The sequence below is a fragment of the Antechinus flavipes genome, chromosome 2 (assembly GCF_016432865.1).
Source record: "Antechinus flavipes isolate AdamAnt ecotype Samford, QLD, Australia chromosome 2, AdamAnt_v2, whole genome shotgun sequence".
In the NCBI taxonomy this organism is placed as follows: domain Eukaryota; kingdom Metazoa; phylum Chordata; class Mammalia; order Dasyuromorphia; family Dasyuridae; genus Antechinus; species Antechinus flavipes.
The window spans coordinates 542530616-542550985 of record NC_067399.1 but is presented as its reverse complement, the minus strand read 5'-3'; the positions used below and the strand labels follow the sequence as shown (position 1 = coordinate 542550985).

Sequence of the window (20370 nt, the reverse complement as noted above, 5' to 3'; positions counted from 1 at the left end):
AGTATTCTCCCCTCCCACCCCCCTACACATAAAGATAGTTTTCAACATTCATTTTTATAAGATTTTGAGTTCCAAAGTTTCCTCCCTCCCTTCTTTCCCTTCCCCCAGAAAGCAAACAAGGTGATAAAGATTTTATATATACATTTTACATAATTTTAATTTAATTTAATATAATTTTATGTTATATATAAAGAAAAGCAAACAAAGTGAAAATACTGTACACTTTTTTTTTTTTTTTTTGGCTTTTTGCTTTCTCATGGCATTTTCCTTGTTTTTTGATTTTTCTTTTACAATATGACTAATATTGGAAATATGTTTAGAACGATTGTATATATTTAACCTATACTGAATTACTTGCTGTCTTGGCAGGGAGTAAAGGGAGCTGGAACATAAAATCTTACAAAAATTATTGCTGAAAACTATCTTTACATGTTTTTTGAAAAAACAGAATACTACTGAGAAAAAAAGAAGTTAAAAAAAACCCACAAGTCTATTGAAATTGTCTTGGATTACCATACTGCTGAGAGAAATGTCTATCATAAGTTGATCATCAACAATCTTGCTATTACTATATACAATATTTTTCTGATTATGCTCACTTCACTCAGCATCAATTCATGTAAGTCTTTTCGTGTTTTTCTAAAATCAGCCTGTTCATCATTTCTTATAGAACAATATAAATTCATATATCACAACTTATTTAGTAATTTCCTATAATTGATGTGCATCCCCTCAATTTCCTGATTGGCATTTATTTTTTCTAATATTTTTGTTACTACAAAAAGATCACCTATAAATATTTTTGTATATATAATGCCTTTATGTCTGACTTCCTTGGTGTGTATGTCTAGTAATGGAACTGGTAAGTAAAAGTATGAACAGATTACTATTTTTCTTGCATAATTTCAAATTGAATAATTCCTACCAAGAGTGTCTTGCCTTTGTTTCCATAGCCCCTCCAATATTATTTCTACTTTTGTCAATCTGATGGATGTGAAACAAAATCTCAAAATTACTAATAGTGATTTGGAGCATTTACTCATATGGTTGCTCAAACTTTGTAATTCTTCAAAATTATTTATATTCTTTGATAATTATATTTGGGAGATAAAGTTTTTGCTTGACCTTAATAATGAATTCAATAGCATATATGTGTGTACACAGATACACATGTGTATATACGTATAAATATCGGCTATCAAATAGATGTCTTATCAGACAGATTTTTGGTGCAAAAAATTTCCCCTTGTTGACAGTTTCTCTTATTGTATTTGCTTTGACTTTTGTTCACGTAAACATTTTAAAATTTTAAATGACTGAAATTTCCAGTAAGTAAACTTACTAGTCCAAGGCAGATAAACAAATGCTGCAAATTACAGTATTGAAACCTAAACAGTGCTTCTTGTTGTTCTTTTAATTTTTTTAGACAAAATCTGTCACCTCTTATAATATAAATTACTTATAAATAGGATTTTACTGTTGTATTCCTATTTTAGCTATTTATATAACCAGGGTTGCAAAAATTATCTCATGTGAAAATGGGTTGCTAATGGAAAAAAGTTAAAATTCCTGGTGTAGGATACTAAGTTAGATTTATTTGACAAAGTACTCTGTAGCAGTTTTTTCAGAAGATTTTATGAATTGGCCTGCTTGCTATCTTTACCCAGGCTAGAGCCTTCACCTCCTTTTATTGATTGTTAGAGTCGTCATTTTCTACACCTTTCTTTCCTCATATTTTACCTTCTTCAAAAATGGAATGAATATGTAATTTGAAATACAGTGATGATTCAGAAAGAGTTCATGGTTTCAGAAATAAAATACAACTTTCACTGGGAAATTTTTAGAGGAAAAAATGAGTGTGGCACAGTGGACAGAGGAACAGACTTAACATTACAAAGAAACTTTCAGAGCTCAAGTAACTCCCTAAGATTATAAATTATAAAAAGTCACTGGTCTGCACTGATGAAGAAAGCTTCCTTACTACTGACATGGTCATGTGTCTAGTTCATATCTTCATTAATTCTTGCTTAGTTTACTGTATCCATTTGTTACCTGGTTAATCTATACTTAACTTCTTGCCTCTTTAACTCATCCTACAAAGAGTCACCAAAATATTCTTGCTAAATGCTCAAACTGGCCATTACATAGAAGATAAAATATAGATTTCTCTATTTGACATTTAAAACCATTTAGACTCTTTACAAAATATCTTTCCAGCCTCATTTTACATTCTTTTTCATGTACTCTGTTCCAGACTACAAAGAAGGTATTTGATAGATATTTGTTCAATGTTGACATTAATATACAGTTTTTCTTCCTTCTATGTTTTTGTGATGTCTAAAGCTTAAAGAAAAACTTTCATATCAAAAAGTTATGATTTTTAACTCAATTTTATTTTCAGTTCTGAATTCTCTCCAACCTCCTCCACTCTCTAAGAAATACAAAAACTTTTATAAATACATATTGTCAAATAAAACAAATTTCTGCATTAGCTATGTCAAAAAAAAGAAAGAAAAAATCAAAGAAACAGAAAGAAAACATGTTCCATCTCAAATCTATGTTCATCAAGCTCACTATCTAAAAGCAAGTATCAGGTTTCACAAGTCTTTGAAATTGTGGTTACTGGTTGTATTGATCAGAGGTCCTAAGTTGTTTATCTTTACAATGTTGCTGTTATTGTATAAATTGTTCTATTGTTTCTAAAGCTCACTTCAAGTTTATATCATTACATACAAGTCTTTTAGGTTTCTCTGAAACTCCTTTTTCATTTCTTACAGAACAATAAAATTCGATCACATTAGTATACCATTACTTATTCAGCCATTTCTCAATTGAAGAGTACCTTCTAATTCTTCATCACTATGAAAATGGTTTGTATAAATATTTTTGTATATATAAGTCCTTTTCTTTCTTTTATTTGACGTACAAATCAGTCCTGTTTCACTGGATCAAAAATATATGCTGGGGATACAGACCCAAACTACTTTCCAGAAAAGCTTGAACAGATTATAGGTCTACTAACTGTACATTTTTTTGATCCCCTCCTTCATAAAAGTATTCATAAAAATAAACCTGAACCTTTCCTCAAGTGCCTATAACTTAGGCAATAATATTTTCTCAAAGTATCTGTAAAAAATGATTACTTATATTTACAAGGTACTTTTATCTATAAATTCTAAAAGTTTTATGGCCCTTAATTACGATAATCATTACTCTTGTGAAACAAGTTAGCCCATTTTACCCAACAGGTAAATAAAGTATGGTAAAGATAGATAAATTTCCCAAAAAAGCTCAAAGCTAAGACAATAGTTTTTCATATAAAACTCAAAGTTATGAATAAAAGACATTTTATAACTGGTTTAAATGTCAGAATCCTGAGTATTTATTAAAATCAAACACAGTGATATAGGGAAAGGTAAAAATAAAATGAAGATAACAAAAGAAAGAGAAATAAAATGAAGAAATCATTTGGTTTAATCAGAGATAAATATCTAAAACATTTGACTGACTGGTGTTGAAAAGAAAAAAAAAAGGAATTTTGGGGGATTTTTCTATCAGACAGTAAAGCATTTATTAAGACACCTACTATATATGCCACATATGTTGTGCTAAGTAGCAAGGATTTTAAAAAATGCAAAAGCCAGCCTCTGCCCTCAAGAAGCTCACAATCTAATGGGGGAGACAAGAAGCAAACAAATATGTATAATCAAGCAACATACATGATAAACAGGAAATAATTAACAGAGAGAAGGCACTAAAATTAAAAAATAATATTTTATAATAATGATAGGCAATTGTGTAATTCCACATTTTCTTTCAGTATTTTGTCTTTGTCACAGATATTACAAACAAAACCTGATAAATAAATTCATTACTATTATGGAAGTGACATGGCATCTCTTTCACTATACAAAAAAACTAGTGTTTATTCCCATTATGATCTACAACTCTCAAGTTTGTTAGACATTTATACAGTTAAAACTCTTTCAAAAATAATTATAAATAACTAGAACTATGCAACTTCTGAAAACAAAGACAATATCCATAAAACAAATATAAGTAGAAAATACAGGTAAATCCTACCTTTTTCTTAAGCTGATAAAAAATTTAACAAGTATTCTATTGTAAATTTCTATGGCACTTCTGAAACTTTTACATATTATTATAATATCAAAGCTAGATAGATATAAAGAATATATAGGATATAAAAAGGTCACTACTGAGACTTAAAAGTTATACAGCATTCTTTTAATTGCCAGATGTTATGGCTTAAGAATTTAGTAACTCCTATTTGCATCCCCATATTTATTTCCTTTATTGACTTAGATCTGACAGTTTAGGTAATAAACTCAAAAACATAAAAGGAATTAAAAATGAATGTGATATACAGGTTGGTAATATATGATAGAAAAGGAAAATAAATGGAAGTGGAAAAATTGGAACACTTAGGCACTTTTGGTGCTGTTAAATGATACAACTAATCTGAAGAACAACTGGGAGGGCTACAAACAAACTTCATTTACCCTTTGTCCAGCAATACAAGTCTATACTCCAAAGAGATCAAATGAAAAGGACCCATAAATTTAAAAATATTTATAGTGGTTCCTTCTGGAAACTGGGGAAGATAAGTAATTGGGGAATGACTAAATAAGCTATGATAAAGGAAATTGATGGAATACTGTTGTGCTATAAAAACAATAAGCAGGATGGTTTCAGAAAACTTATACAAACTGATACAAAGCAAATGTAAGCAAAATTTTCTCTCTGGATACAGATGGTTCTCTCTATCACAAGTCTATGGAAATTGGCCTGAATCACTTCATTGTTGAAAAGAGCCAAGTTCAACACAACTGATCATCATATACTCTTGTTGTTGCTACATACAATGTTTTCTTGGTTCTACTCATTTCACTTAGCATCAATTCATGTAAGTCTCTCCAGACCTTTCTGAATTCATCCCACTAACAATTTCTTATAAAACAATAATATTCCATTACATTCATATACCATAACTTATTCAGCCAAATTATAATGATTAACTATAAAAGACTTAATTATTCTTATCAACAATGAACCAGGACAATTCCAAAGGGTTCATGATGGAAAAGACTATTCCTCTTCAGAGAGGAACATGATTCTACATGTATAATCGATATCATATTGCTTGCCTTCTCAGTGGGTGAGGAAGGGCCCAGAGGAAGAAGAGAATTTGGAACTCAATTTGAAAAAAAAAAAGAATATTAAAAACAAATAATAAATATTTGAAAAAGAACTGGACAAAGTAATAATCCAAGTTTCCAGAATCACCTCTATTTTCTGTTTCATTTGCACACTAATTCAAAGCATTATACTATTCAATGACCATGTTATAAACCCACCAAACTCTGAAATCCTGTTCAGAACTTGAAAATCTATGATTTTCTCAGGGGCTGGTGGTATCATCTAGAATTATGACAATGATAGGCTATCACTTTGTTCTGAATTCCTTGAACCACAAACACTCTATTCACCTCTTGCTTGTTCATTTCTTTCTCCACTACCCATAAATAAACGCAAGAAAAACAAATAACAACCACAAATTTGGAGAGAATCAGTTTCTTATAATTTCTAATGTTAGCTAGTCAATTTTTCTAGGACAGATAAAGGATCAGTTCATGCTATATTATGGTTGAAAATATAGAGATACACACAGATGTATATGCTAGTATGTAACACAGGCAGTATTTTTTTCTTTTTATCCATATAAGAATTTATGTGAATGTCAAACATGAATGTGTACATATAATATGTATATATTTTTAAATGTACATAAAAGTTTTATATACTTCATTCAAGAAACTTGTTTTAATAGTTTGGTCCCTTTCTTCACTGGCATAGATAGAAATCACTCTAAAATTTATAGATGGTAATCCAAAGTTGCTGAAACTAAAATTTAAAAAGATAAAGTCAATCTAGAGCTACGCTTTTCTAAATCAGTTCTTGAAAAAAGACATATGATCCATTACTAAACATACATTTGAACTTTTTTCAGCTTGAAGATATGCCAGATTTTGCAATCTGTTAACAGATTTTGATAATTTCAGGGTCACCTTCATAAGATAACAAAGCATTGCAGAGAATATTAGTAAATTTCTATATAGATATATGAATATATGGTATTTAGGGAAATATTCATCAAAAAGACCATGTATTTCCCACACACACACTACATTTTCAACAACACAAAAGAATAAAAACAAATGCTCTTAATTTAATAATCTCAGTAGATGTTTCAGAGTAGAAGCACTCCCCAAATTGTCTAAATTTGTTCAAGGCCATCATTTCCATAATTAAAAGGTTAAGGAAACATTTTCAGAAACTCTTGAGAAGGGATCTAAAAAGATATTTAAAAACAAAAATCACCTGTATAGAATTTCCCTGTACAACATCTCCAACACAAATTGCCATCCGTTCTTCACTTGACTACATTTCAAGGCAACTCATTCCACCTCTGTATAGTCCTATTGGATAAGAAAATTTTCCTTACATATAAATCTGATGGTAATGTCCATCATTTGTCCATTAATCAATAAACAAGCCTTTATTAAGCACCTACTATGTGCCAGACATTGTGTTAAACATGGGAAATACAAATAAAGTCAAAAGACAATCACCTCTTTCAAGTATTCCATAGGGTAGTGGGGAAGGCAAAATACAAACAACTATGTGCAAATAAGATATAGATAGATGACAGACCCAGATGTAGAAGACAAATTGGAAATTTTAACATCAGAAAGGATCATTATGGAAGAAGTTTTTTGTAGAAGATTTAAGATGGCCCTTGTACGAGGGGTAAGGTATAAGAGGATCGGAAAGATAGAAGGGAGGAAATTATCAACAAATTTTAACTTTAGAAAGATCAATTTAATACTTGAATAGAAGCTACTGTGGTGAGACTTGCAATAGGGAGGCCAAACAGTAAGCAATAGCAATATTCCAAGTGGAAGTAATAAAGGTCTGAACCAGGATGGTAGTGGTATCAGTGCAGAGAAAGAAGTATGTGCAAGAAATACTAAGAAGGTAAAAGCAAAAGTCTTTGGGGGTTAATTGGATGTTAGAGAGTGGGATTGAGAGAGAACAAAATGACACCTAAACTATAAGCCTAGGAGACTGGGAAGATGGTAGTGCCCTTGACATTTGTATAAAGCTAGGAGAAGTACTGAGGAAAAGAAACAAATACTCAGTTCAGTTTTAAAATGCTAAGTTTACATTGTCTATGGACATCTTGTTTGAAATGTCCAGTAGATAGTTTTAGAGATAAAAGACTGGAAGTCAGCAGAGAGATTAGTGTTGGACAAGTAAATGTGAAAATTGTCAGCTGAGAGATATTAAGTGAAACCATGAGAATTATTCCTCTTTCATTCATTACTTCAACAAGCATTTATTTATGAAGTACCATGCTCTGTGGCAGTGCTAGAGGTACAAAGACAAAAATTTAATTAAAGAGTTTCTGTCCTCAATGAGTTTACACACTATTATTAAAACATGACTATAGAAAAACAAACACCACAATATATACAATTAATTTCTAGGAGGTAAAGGAGGAGTTGTCTATAAAACTTTATTATAGGCTGAGTTTTGAAGGAAGCTGGAAATACTATAAAGCCAAGTTGAGAAGAGTAATTTCAATTTGTACAAAGACAAAGAGATGGGAAATGGTATACTATGTACAAGGAACTGCAAGAAAGTCACTTTAGCTGAAAGACTTTATGAAAGGAAATAATGTATAAAAAACCTGGAAAGGAAGATTTAATATTTGATCCTAGAAGTCAAGGTAGCCTTTGCAATTTAGTAAATAGGAGAGTGATATGTGCTCCAGGAATGTCAATTGGACCAAGGAGAGACTTAATGCAATGAAACCAATTGAAAAGTTATTAAAATAGCACAATCAAAAAATGAAGAACTTTTACAAGGATAGTGAATGTGATTGAGAAGAAAAGAAAGCATAGACAGAGCAAGAAGTGAAGATGAAAAACAGGTTAGGAAGAAGTAAGGCTTAGATAGGGTGGAACAAAATGAAAGAGATTAGATAAAGGAATTTCATATCTCTCTTGATCACAGAAGTGGAATATTTGTGAACAATGATAAGATACGTGACAGTCACTGTGTGTAGCTAAGACCAAGTTAGTATCTCCAATCACACAACTTGATCTGTATCCCAGAGAAACTCACATATGCAAAAAATTTTTGTAGTAGCTCTTTTTGTAGTAGTAAGGAGCTGTTAGAAGGAATGGATGCCAATCAGTTATGGAATGGCTGAATAAGTTATGGTAAACATGAACATAGAGAAATATTATTGTTCTAAAAGAAATGATGAGCCAGATGCTTTCAGAAAAGCCTGAAAAAAAAAACCTACATGAAGTGATACTGAATGAACCAGCAGAACCAGAACACAATATATAGATACAACAAGATCATGTAATGATTAACTGTGATGAATTTGGCTCTTCTCAACAATGTAGTGAAGCAATTCCAATAGATTTGGGAGGGAAAATGCCAATCACATCCAGAGAGAGAACTATGAAGACAAAATATGGATTGAAGCATAGTAATTTCACCTTTTTGTCTTTTTCTTTCTTGTGGCTCAATTCCCCCCTCCCGCCCCCTTTTGGTCTGATTTTTCTTGTGTAACATAACAAATATGGAAATATGTTTAAAAGGATTATACATATTTAATTTATATCAGATTGCTTGCTGTCTTGGGAAAGGAGTAGGTAAAGGAGAGAGGGAGAAAAATTTAAAACACAAAGTTTTACAAAAATGAATGTTGAAAACTATCTTTACATGTATTTGGAAAAATAAAATACTATTTAAAAATATAAAGGGATATTATCCTCAAAAAAAAAAAAAAAAGACCAAGTAGTAGAGTAATCATCAACTCTTAACAACACTTAGGATGAAGTTCCCTAAAATGAAGGCAGGCAGTGGCATGGAACTAACCAGTGAACTCCTGGAGAAAGAAGAGAGAATGTCTTGAGGATTGGCAAACGATGTTTATAGAATGTAGATAGTATGGCAAATTTAGATGGCATGAACATCAACAAAAGAAGTTCCTGAGTTGGGTAGAGGGATAGTCTAGAAATAACAAGGGATATTCTATTTCATGGGCCAGTGAGTCAAAGAGTATGACATAAAGATGAAATCAATACTGAAAAGGAAGACTTGAGATGCAGAGTGGTCTTGGAGGAACCTTGTCTTAATAACAGGAAAAAGAAAAGGAAATAAGAGGAAAAGGTCAGAAAAGAAGTTTATTAATTACAGAGCAATAGTTCCAGAGGGTACAGAGGATACATTGAGACATATACAGAATGAAACATGGGATAGGGGTTTAAATGTTCGAGTTAATGTGATGAGAGAGCTGATACCAGGAGTTGAAGAGCAGGATTTTCTCTTTGGTCTAGGATTCAATATCATAGGAATACAGAGAGGAAGGAGACTGTATCAAGAATTTAATAATCACTAGGAAAGAATTCAGGCAGTACACCAGTACCAGAGGAGCACCAGTGAAGAAAAAGTTAGTAAGAGATTCTCTGGTCTCATGTCAGTGTCTCTGTGCATGCAGGAGCAAAGCAGTACTAAGGAACTTGGGGAGGGATGCAGCTACAATCACTTGTCAGGAAATGCATTAGTCTCAGATGGTCAAGAGCAGTGATGTGGGTAAAACTCTAATGTCTCTATTCCATCCGGAAGTAGAAAGGCAATCAATAATTATAAATTGTACTGTTCAAGACATTTTAAGGCCAAAATGTTAAGCAAAGCATTAGAAATTGAGGTTGGGAAAGGGCCAAAAAATTATTCTTAAAGGGCTTTTACAAATTCTATGAACTATTTTTTCCAACACAGTAAATGCATTAAGATGGCTCAAATCAGACAGTAGATCATATTTCTTTACCACTAATGGGAGAAATAGATTTTTTAGAGAGTTAAGTCATTAAATTCTGTGACTTTTTTTTATTAAACAAAATGATATGGTCAGTATTGTCCTCTTTTAATCAAGAGTGATTAGTGATTTTCAGACTCATTAAAGCATTTTTTTGTTCCTTAACATATCTCATATCTTAATAGGAAATCTGTGTCAGACAAAGTAGTAAAACTTAGAATCCAGTCTTTCAAGAACAATGGAAAACTATAGCTTTTCATTATCAAACAATGATACCAATTAGATATACTTAAGAAAGTGGAACATTTTTAGTCTATTTTTAGACAGAAGTGGCTATGCTTAGAATTTCTTTCATCAGTTTACCTTTAAGCAGAAGTAGCTGTTGTAAGTGTTTCTAATCTGTTACTAATGTCCAGAGAATTCATAATCCCTTGAGTTTTACTTGCAGAAAAAAAAAAAAAAACATTGGTTTTGCTGCATAAAAAACGTAGCTATCTCATCTTCTCTTGAAAAATGCCTCAACTATTCAGAATGTGTAAAAGTGAGCAAGGCATTAATGAAAAGAAAAAAACTTCATAACTGTGGGAAAATTCTTTGTTCTCAACTAATTTTTTTTTTTTTTTGACTGAGGCAATTGGGATTAAGTGACCTGCCCAGGGTCACACAGATAGGAAGTTTTAAGTGTCTGAGATCAGATTTGAACATGTCCGAGATCAGATTTGAACATGTCCTCCTGACTTCAGGGCTGGTGCTCTATCTACTGCACTACCTAACTCCCTCATTGTCAATTAATTTTAAAGATGGAAATATTTCATTCCTCCAAGAACACAAAATTGCATATTAAAATTTCTTAAAATATTAACATAAATTTTGCTTGAAAATTAACTAAGTGGGGGAAGAATATGGAGAGAGGGAAAAGTAAATACTGATAAAATGTAAAAATAAAATAAAACAAAGAAAGAGACATAGAGGAGATCCTAGAATAGTTACTACTATTCTGACTATTGTAACATAATCCAGGAAATCTTTTGTTCTAATAGATGAATCCCATAATTTTATCCCACAAATTAATACAAAAATGAAATGGTAGAAAACTGTTACAATTCTAATTTATTCCAAGAGAATATAAAAACTGCTCCACCAATCAATTCCCTTGAATTTAAAAAAAATGAGCTTTTTGCTTGCCAAATGATTCAACTTGTATCACTTAAACGTTTTGAAAAAATAATAATATAAATGATTTTATTTGATACTTATAGCAACTTTGTGAAAAAGATTTCATTATTCCCATTTTATAGATGACAATACTAAGGTTCAGAGGGGTTAAATGTCTTCCAAAGGTGGCACAGCTAAGATAAGTGGTAACAATAAGTACATGGGCAAAACAAGGATTATGTCTTCTGATTTCTTTCATTCCATTAGTCTTGCTTTTTTTTTTTTTTTTTTAAAAACTTCATAGCAACATTTTCCAGCTCTGAATTTATCTATCAATCTTCAAACCACAGTGTGAAACCTGCTTTGCATTTAAGAAAATTTAGACACCAAAGACTTGTGGATTGTAAAAAAGCATTACATATGTACAGCACTAATAATTATTTAAAGAAGAATTTAAAAAGTCATGAATGGGACAACACAAACAAGAAATGAAACTTAGTACATGAAAAGATTGAAAAGTGCTGGATATTGATATATCAGTCATTTATGAATCAACAATATGTGTGTATCTATGTATGTGAATCCAAACACACAATCAAAATAAAAATGTGTGGAAATACACAAAAAAACCAAACCAAAAATTTGTTAATTATAAAAATCAACATTAAATTGATGAAATATAAACAAAAAATCTAATATATAATTAACTGGGGAACATGTTATCTCCCATCTGATAATTAAGGTGATAGTGCTCAAAAACAGAGAAGGAACGAATGAAGAGATGTCAACACAGATTTTCACCATTTCCTACAAGTTTAACTGAAGTAAATCAGTTAGGACAATGAAAAGACCAAAAGCGTAGAAACCACCCTAACCAATAAACATGTAATATCCTTGACATGCAAACAGATATGATATCCAAGGGGAAAAAAGGTTTACAATATGAATACTCACTTCTAAAATCTTGTGAATAAGGTGACAGGAATATAATGAGCAGCTCCGCTTCTCAAAACAGTAAGTTAAACAGGAAATAACAAATTTATAGAAAGTTTAGCGTGAGATCCTAAGTCAGATCACTTGAAAGCATTTTAAAGATGGAATTAGAAGAAAACAGTTGAAAACTGGAAAAGATTTCTCAGAGTTTTTTTAAATAACAATTTCATTTTTTCATTAATTTCAGTAGCTCTACTCTAAAACCATAATATTTGATGTGCAACATAAATAAGAAATGCACCAAAGAAGACAAAACTGGGAAGAACAACTAGACTGTTGTAAGTCTAATGAATCAATGAAAATTGAATTATTTGGGGCTTTTAAGATTAAAATCTATGATGTGGTACTTGAAAAAATAAAAATGCAACTGGAGATAACAAGACAGAACAGCTGGGCTAGTTAAAGCATACAAAGAGAACTGTAAGTTCTGAGGGTTTTTAGAGATTGTCCTACTGTCTGAAGGAAGATATCAAACATTCAGAGAAGAAATCAAAATTACTATTTTTAAAAAATGACAGAGAAAATTTCAGTGATTAGCATTTTATATGAATATTTATGCAACTATATAAAATCTTTACAAAAATAATATATACATATCAAAGATCTCCTTCATGAAAGTTTAAGAAGGGAACAGTCAGGCTTTCACAGACAGTATTACTCTACAGCAGACCATACCTTATAGTCACAATACTGAATAAAAGGTTTAGAAAATATAAGACTCCACTATTATTAGTTTAGTATATAAAAAAAAAAAACAACACCATTCAGCTTAAAAAAAAAAAAAAAAGGAATCTTAAAGGTATCTTCCAAGTTTCAACAAGGTATCTTTCATATATAGCTTAAAAATCATATCAGATCATCACTTAAAAGATATAAAAGGCATAATACTGTTTGAGCCACTGACTAAGGATATCAAATAAAGAATAAAACAGGGATAAATATTCCTCTGAAAGGTGTTTACCACTGTTGTGGAGAATGACCAATGCAAAGTATATATGAAAAAGAGAGTCTCTAAACTAGGTGAGGTACTCCAATTATTCTCAATATAATACTACAGTGATTGCATCAAGACTGGTACACTCATTGTGCAAAGACAACTAAATAAAAATTTATAATAACTCAATAAGAATTTGGATTAACAAATAGATGAAGCAGTTATATTCTCCAGGCTATGAAATGTAATTGAATGGAAAATGAACTAAGCCTGGAAATGAATAGGAAAGGGAAAAGTAGATTGGATTGTTTTAGGAAAATTGTATACTTTGAGATTTCTCCTCTTCAGAAAAGTGAAGAGTTTTAACAGATAATCTTCAGATAAATATAATGATGAGAAAATCATGCAAAGACTTAACCTGAACTGATATAAAGTCAAGTAAGCTGAGCCAAGAAAATAATATACAAAATGATTATAAAAATGGAAAGAACAAAAAAGCACAACACAATCAAAATGAACACTGCAAAATTATAAAAAATAAGCATGGCCCCAAAGAAAAGAAATAAGAAGTCATCTCCTCCTACTTCCCTATAGAGGTGGGAGGTCCACAGGGTGGGACATTGCATGTATTTTCAGATTTTTCTTTGTATGTATTGAATAGTTTTGTGGGGGGAGGGGATGTTCTTTGTCTTTTCTTTTAAAAAACTTTTGTTATATGGGACATCTTTCTAATTGGGATAGGTGGTAAAATTAACGAGATGTATAACCAAAAGAACAATAAAAATTATTTTTAAAAAATCCTTACAGCAATGTTATATACCTGTGAATTTTAAAATACCACATTCTCAAACGTATTAAAGTTGAAGATTACACAAAAGCAATGGAAAGACACATGACTGATAGATATATACAGAACAATAAACTACATGAGAAATGTGACAGAGTTCAATAGCAAAAAGATGTGTGCCTGAAAAAGGAGATCAAAGCCAGTCATTTAGCAAGAATGACAGATAATTATTAACCTGTATATTTCAATGGTAATCATACAATGACAAGATATCTGGAAGAAGATACTGCCTATTCCCTTAACTTCCTCCCAAATACTCAATAGACACTATTATTTACAGAAGGATATGGGCTAGTAACAGATGAGAAGGATGTCTACATCGAAACCAAAGATTCATCAGAGTAATAAAATATCCTACCATGATAGAAACTAGCCCACACAATATATAGCTATAATAGATTTACTGGCTTGAAATCTTCTCACTTAAGTGGTCTGAGTATAACTTCAGGGTCCTTCCCATCTTTCAACAGCCTACAGCTCCAATTCTGCCCAAACTGTACTTGTCAGTACCATCTCATGGTTCCATGGAGCATCAAAGAAAGTAGTATACTACAGGTAATCAATCTCTTATTCTCCATACAGAGTACATTCATGAGATTCTTTCTCCTTGCTAAATGGGGGCTATCAATTTTAAGTGACTTGGTTTTGCTCTGAGACATAGAAAGAGTTCAGAGGTCAAACCCATCAAACAAGCCTAACTTTCCAAAGTTGCCTGCTTTATATTCTGAGGTCTATCTCAGTTTGACTTCATTAGCTGAGCTCAGCATAGTTATTATTACCAAGAAATTTAAAGATACCAGAAACAATCTAACAAATGTTTCAAAACATACAATAAAGTATTTTCGATACCTCTGGAAAGGCAGGACTCACATTAAATTGTATATTTAAGGCTAAATGTCTAAGCAATGCTACCTACTTAGATAGTCTCAACCAGTGAACCCAAAAGGTCCCTCGCACTTAAGAATATATATATATATAAAATCAATTACACAGCTAATAAATACTGAGAGAGCTTACCATGACAGAAAAGGCAAAATACTAGGACTTATACAGAGATATAAAATACTATTCATTTCAACTTCCTCACTTATCTTTAATTTGGGGCTCCTCTATCATTATCATGATCAGTATGTTATGAGAGAGGAATATTTAATTCAATTCAATTCAACATACATTCATTAAGGACTTAACATGTGCATAGCACTGTGATGGGCACAGGTGATATACAACACAAAATAGTACCTGTATAGTATATGTTCAAATAGAAGCAAACACAAGGTAACAAAGTAGATCAACAGTAAAAAATGCTGGCAGAGAGTAGAATCAAAGAGATATCTAAGGTTAGACTTGAAAGAACATGATGACCTTATGGTAGCAACCAAATGAAACGGCAAAAGCACTGGTTCTGGAGTTTGAGGTCCTGCTTTGAATTCTACCTCTAACATTTACTTCCCCAGTGTGATCTTTTCCAAATTACTTCACTTCTTTGGATCCTGTTCAGCTACAAAATGAAGGTGTTAGCCTCAGTGATACTTTAAGGTCCCAACAAAGGCCTAATATTAGATATTATGAGTGCTGTGGTGCTAAAAAAAACCCCAAGTAAAGATGAAATCGTACTTGTCCTCAAGAACATCATATCAGGAGAGAAAAGCCATCCATTAATATATGTAATACATATAACAAGTAAACAACGGGCATTTTGAGGGAAGGAATGAGTAGCTGAAGGGTTTGAGAGGTGAGGAGGAGACAGGAAAGGGTTTTGTAAATGGTACAGCTAAGCTTTAAAGGAAACCAGAGTTTCTAAGAGGTGGGGGGAGGGAGGGGGAGAGAAAAGGGGGAAGAAGGAAGTTGATATTCTGGACTGGGAGGCAAAGCCAAGTGTGAGTGAGCAAGAGTTAAAAGGCCATTTTGATTATACTGCAGAGTTCCAAGAGTATGCTATACATTACAGATGAAAAAGATGGTTAGAATTAGGTCCTGCAGGTCTGGTATTGAATCTTAACAGTAACAGAGAGCCAGTTGAGCATACTGAGGAGACCCTATGTTTAAGAATATCACTTTGACAGTTATATGGAGAATAGATCAGAAATAGGATAAATGTGGGGAAGGGAAACCAATTAGGAGGCGAACGAATCTGAGACTGAGAGAAGATAGTGAACATATAAGTAGAGAAAGGGATGGGTCTGAGGAATGATTTAAAGGCAGAATTGACTTACTAGATATATAGGACTAAGTAAAATAAGAGGTCAAATTAATTCTTTTAATTCTAAAATAAAATAAAAAGCATTTTCATTCCTAGAGGGAAAAGGTTTAAAAATTAAAGAGATAAACAGAGTCACAAGGAAGAAGGGAAAAAATAAGCCTCACTGCAACATAAATTTTCATCATGTTATGCAACAGAGAATTGTCACAATAAACAAAACTACATTCTTAGAAGTATTCAAATAATTGTAATATAAATATATAAGAATTGTGAACTTAGCTTGCTGGATAGTGATTCAAAAGAATAGGGAAATTAATAATGTGTGTGGTAGAAGAAATTTTTCAAGTGTTTAGAACATGCAGTTTAAAATATTTTATACACAGATAATGACAGCATACTCTCACAAAAGAGATAAAGCCTGAATAACTCAAACTAAAAATCATTCTGCATTGAGATGATAATAAAATGCAGGAAAGCTGATGAAGTCATGAAGAGATAATTAAGGGAGATAAGGAATAGAGGTACATTTGATTATGAACAAGGCAAATATAACCAAGATAGACATTTTTCTAAATGGAATAATACGAAAAATATTTGAAGCTGTGAATTTTTACTATTAGTTTGATTTAAAATTTTTTTTGAAACGGTATTTCTAAGATACTCTATCAGCATTTGAACTCTATATAAACCATGTTTCAGTCATTTTGGCAATATCATTACTGTGAAAAAACACAATTTGTAACAAAATTTCACTTAGATACAAAAGGTAGGATCTAAAGGATTCAACATTCCCAGGAGAAACTTATAGCACTGATGATATCTGCAGAACTGAATTCCTAAGTCAAAAACTTTACAATTCAAGGCACAAAAATGATTTGAAGGAAGGTCACACTTACTAAAAAGTATTAAAGTGGCCAGGATTATGCTATTTTTAAGAAGAAAATGAGTGGGGAATCACTGCAAACATTTAAATAAATGAAAGTTACCAGCTTAAAAATTTATGCTTCTTTCCCTGAAATGATAAACTAATCTTCAAAGAGCATCAAGTGAAATTAGTTGCAAATAAATGAGAACAAAGTGACAAAGTATTGGGCATTCTGGAAAGTCTTTAAAATAACTGTTCTTTCCAGAAAGGGTGAATATAGTGAATTATAATTCAGCACCTCCTTGTTATAAGTATGAAGAGACTTTAAAATCACTGTTCCATTGTCCAGAAACACACAAAAGGCATGTCTCAAGGGAACAATATTACACCAAGGAAGATCCATGAAATGATAATTTCAGAAGACAATATTCAATCACCTCTTTGGAAAGTTTATTTGGAAAGCAGTAAGTGAAGACTGGTTGAATACAGGTATAAAATAAAGTACATTTGATATATTATGGAGCTTCCTGCTAAGGCATATTCTAGAAAGAGAAAAGCCTGACTTACCTGCATTGCCGAGCTGTTTGTAAAACCTGTACTCTAAATGAAGCTGTGGGGCACGTGATTTTATTGGTTCCTACAACCCAAGAAGAAAATTTATGGTCATATTTAAACAGAATTAAAATATTTTTCCATCATAATATTTAAAAAAAAAAAAACAAAAGCAAATAGTTCTGTTGGTTTTTTTTAAGCTTCATTAATTTTTTTTTTGTTTTTTCTAGTTTAATTTTAAAATATATGTGCCTCTCCAAGCAGTACCAGATTTAAAACTGTATGATAAAGCAGCAATCATCAAAACTATTGGCGAAGAAATAGCAGGGTGGGATCAGTAATAAATGACTATAGTTACTCTAGCGTTTGAAAGATAAACCCAAAGACTCCAGCTTCTAGGAATAAGAACTCACTATATGCAAAAACTTCTAGGGAAAGTGAAAAACAGGATGGCAGAAACTAGGCATAGACCAACATCTCACATCATTATAGCAAGATAAGGTTAAAATGAGTACATGATTTAGACAAAGGGTAATAGCATAAGCAAATTAAAAGAGCAAGGAATAATTTACCTTTCAGAACTATGGAAAAGGGAAGAATTTACGATGAAATGAGATAAGAGAACATTATGAAATGCAAAATGGATAACTTTGATTATATTAAATTAAAAAGTTTTTGCATAAACAAAACCAAGATTAGAGAGAAAGCAGAAAGACAGAAAACAAGTTTTACAGCAAGTGCTTCAAATAAAGGCCTCCTTTTTCAAAAATTAAAGAACTGAGTCAAATTTATAAGAATGTTAAGTCATTCCTCAATTGATAAATGGTCACAGGATATGAACAGACAGGTTTTAGAAGAAATTAAAGCTATCTCTAGTCATACGAAAAAATGTTCTAATTCATTATTAGAGAAATGCAAATTAACACAACTCTGAGATACCACTTCACAACTATTAGGTTGGCTAACAAGGCAGAAAAGGAAAATGATAAACATTGGAGAAGATGTGGGGAAAACTGGGATACTAATATACTGTTCATATATACTAATATACTGATAGTGAATTGATCCAACCATTCTGGAGAACAATTTGGAACTATGCCCAAAAAGCAATCAAACTGTGCACACTCTTTGTTCTTATCATTACTAGGTCTGTATTCCAAAGAAATCACTAAAAAAAGGAAAGCATGTATATGTATAAAAATATGTATAGCAGTTTTGGTTTGTTTTTTGTTTTTGTTTTTTGTAGTAGCAAAGAATTGGAAATTTAGGGAGTACCCAGCAAGTGGGGAATGGTTAAACAAGTTATAGTAGATAGATGTAATGGAATACTAATGTGTTATAAGAAATGATGAGCAGGCAGATATCAGAAAAACCTAGGAACACTTAACATGAACTGAAGCTAAGTGAAGTGAGCAGAATCAGGAGAACATTGTACTCAATATCAACAATACTATATGATGATGAACTATGACTGACTTAGCTCTGCTCAGCAATACAATGATTTAGGAGACTCATGACAAAAAATTGCTATCTAGATCCAGATCCAAAGCTAGAGAAAGAACTATACAGACTCTGAAAGCAGATCTGAAGGCAGATTAATCATACTATTTTCACCTTAAAAAAATTTTTTTTGCAGCTTTTCCTTTTAGTTCTGTATGGAAATATGTTCACATGCCAGAATGGATGCATATATATAAATAAAATACTTAGATTGTCAATTTGGGGAGGATGAGTAGGAGAAAGAAAATCTAGAACGCAAAATTTAATTTAAAAAAAGATTGATGAAAACTATCATTACATGTAATTGGAAAAGATAAAATACTCTTTACACACATATATATATAAATATACACACATACACATATATACATATGTGTGTGCCTCTGACCCCCACTTCTAGAATAATATTCCTTCTACAAAGAATAAAAGAAAAGGTCATTCAGCAAAAGTAAACATCAAGTGAATTTGACAATATATGACTAATTTTTATTCACAGTTCCTCCAATATCTCTGGCAGTGATATTAGTATTTTTTCAGTTCTTTTTTGAGTCCAGATTTGGTCATTATTATTACATAAGGTCCAGTTTTGGTGGTTATTTTTCTTTGGGAGTATATCTTCCCATTTAGATTGCTGCAGTCATTTTATATTTTGTTTTCCTGATTTTGCCTTATTCAATCTACATCAGTTCATATAAATCTTCCCATGCTTCTGTCTTTATCATACTTACTGATTCTTACAGCAGAAAAATATTCCATTACATCGATGTAGCACTACTTTGTTTTTGCTACTACAAATATTTCAATATTGCATCTATAGCATCTTTCTATCTTTAGCTATCTATCTTGGGACATATATCTAAAAATGGATCTTTGAGTCAGAGGATATGAATACTTAAGGCAGTTTCTTGTCCAAATTCCAATTTGCTTTTTCAGAAAGATTGGATGAAATCACAACTCCAAACTTTTATTATTATACCTATCTTCTATATCCCTCTAACAGTCTATTCCCATCTTTCACCATTTTTGTCAATTTGCTACATATAAGCTAAAACTTCAGTTATTTAGATTTGCTTTTCTCTTATTTTTTCATATGATTATCATTTGCAGATATATTATTTGCATATGCTCTCTGACAATTTACCTATTAGTGAATGGCTTCTGGTCATGTTTCCTAGTTTCATTTATATCTTGGATATTAGATTCTTATCAAAGATATATAATAACAATATGATATGAGGATATATTCTGATGGACGTGGATATCTTCAATAATGAGAAGATCCAGTTCAGTTCCAATTGATCAATGATGGCCAGAACCAGCTATACCCAGGAAAAGAATACTGTATTGAATGTGAACTACTTGCATTTTTATTTTTCTTCCCAGGTTATTTTTACCTTCTGAA

The 20370-nt window shown here is 31.6% G+C and overlaps 1 protein-coding gene across 5 annotated transcripts in view; it reads right to left on the bottom strand.

Annotated features, from left to right (window-relative positions):
* CSNK1G1 (casein kinase 1 gamma 1) overlaps window positions 1–20370 on the bottom strand; it is a 253246-nt gene that overhangs the window by 72408 nt on the left and 160468 nt on the right. For all 5 annotated transcript variants that reach the window (XM_051980879.1, XM_051980876.1, XM_051980880.1 and 2 more), the window contains exon 4: window positions 17484–17553. In XM_051980879.1, the coding sequence (XP_051836839.1) occupies window positions 17484–17553 (70 nt within the window). The remainder of the gene's footprint in view (window positions 1–17483; window positions 17554–20370) is intronic.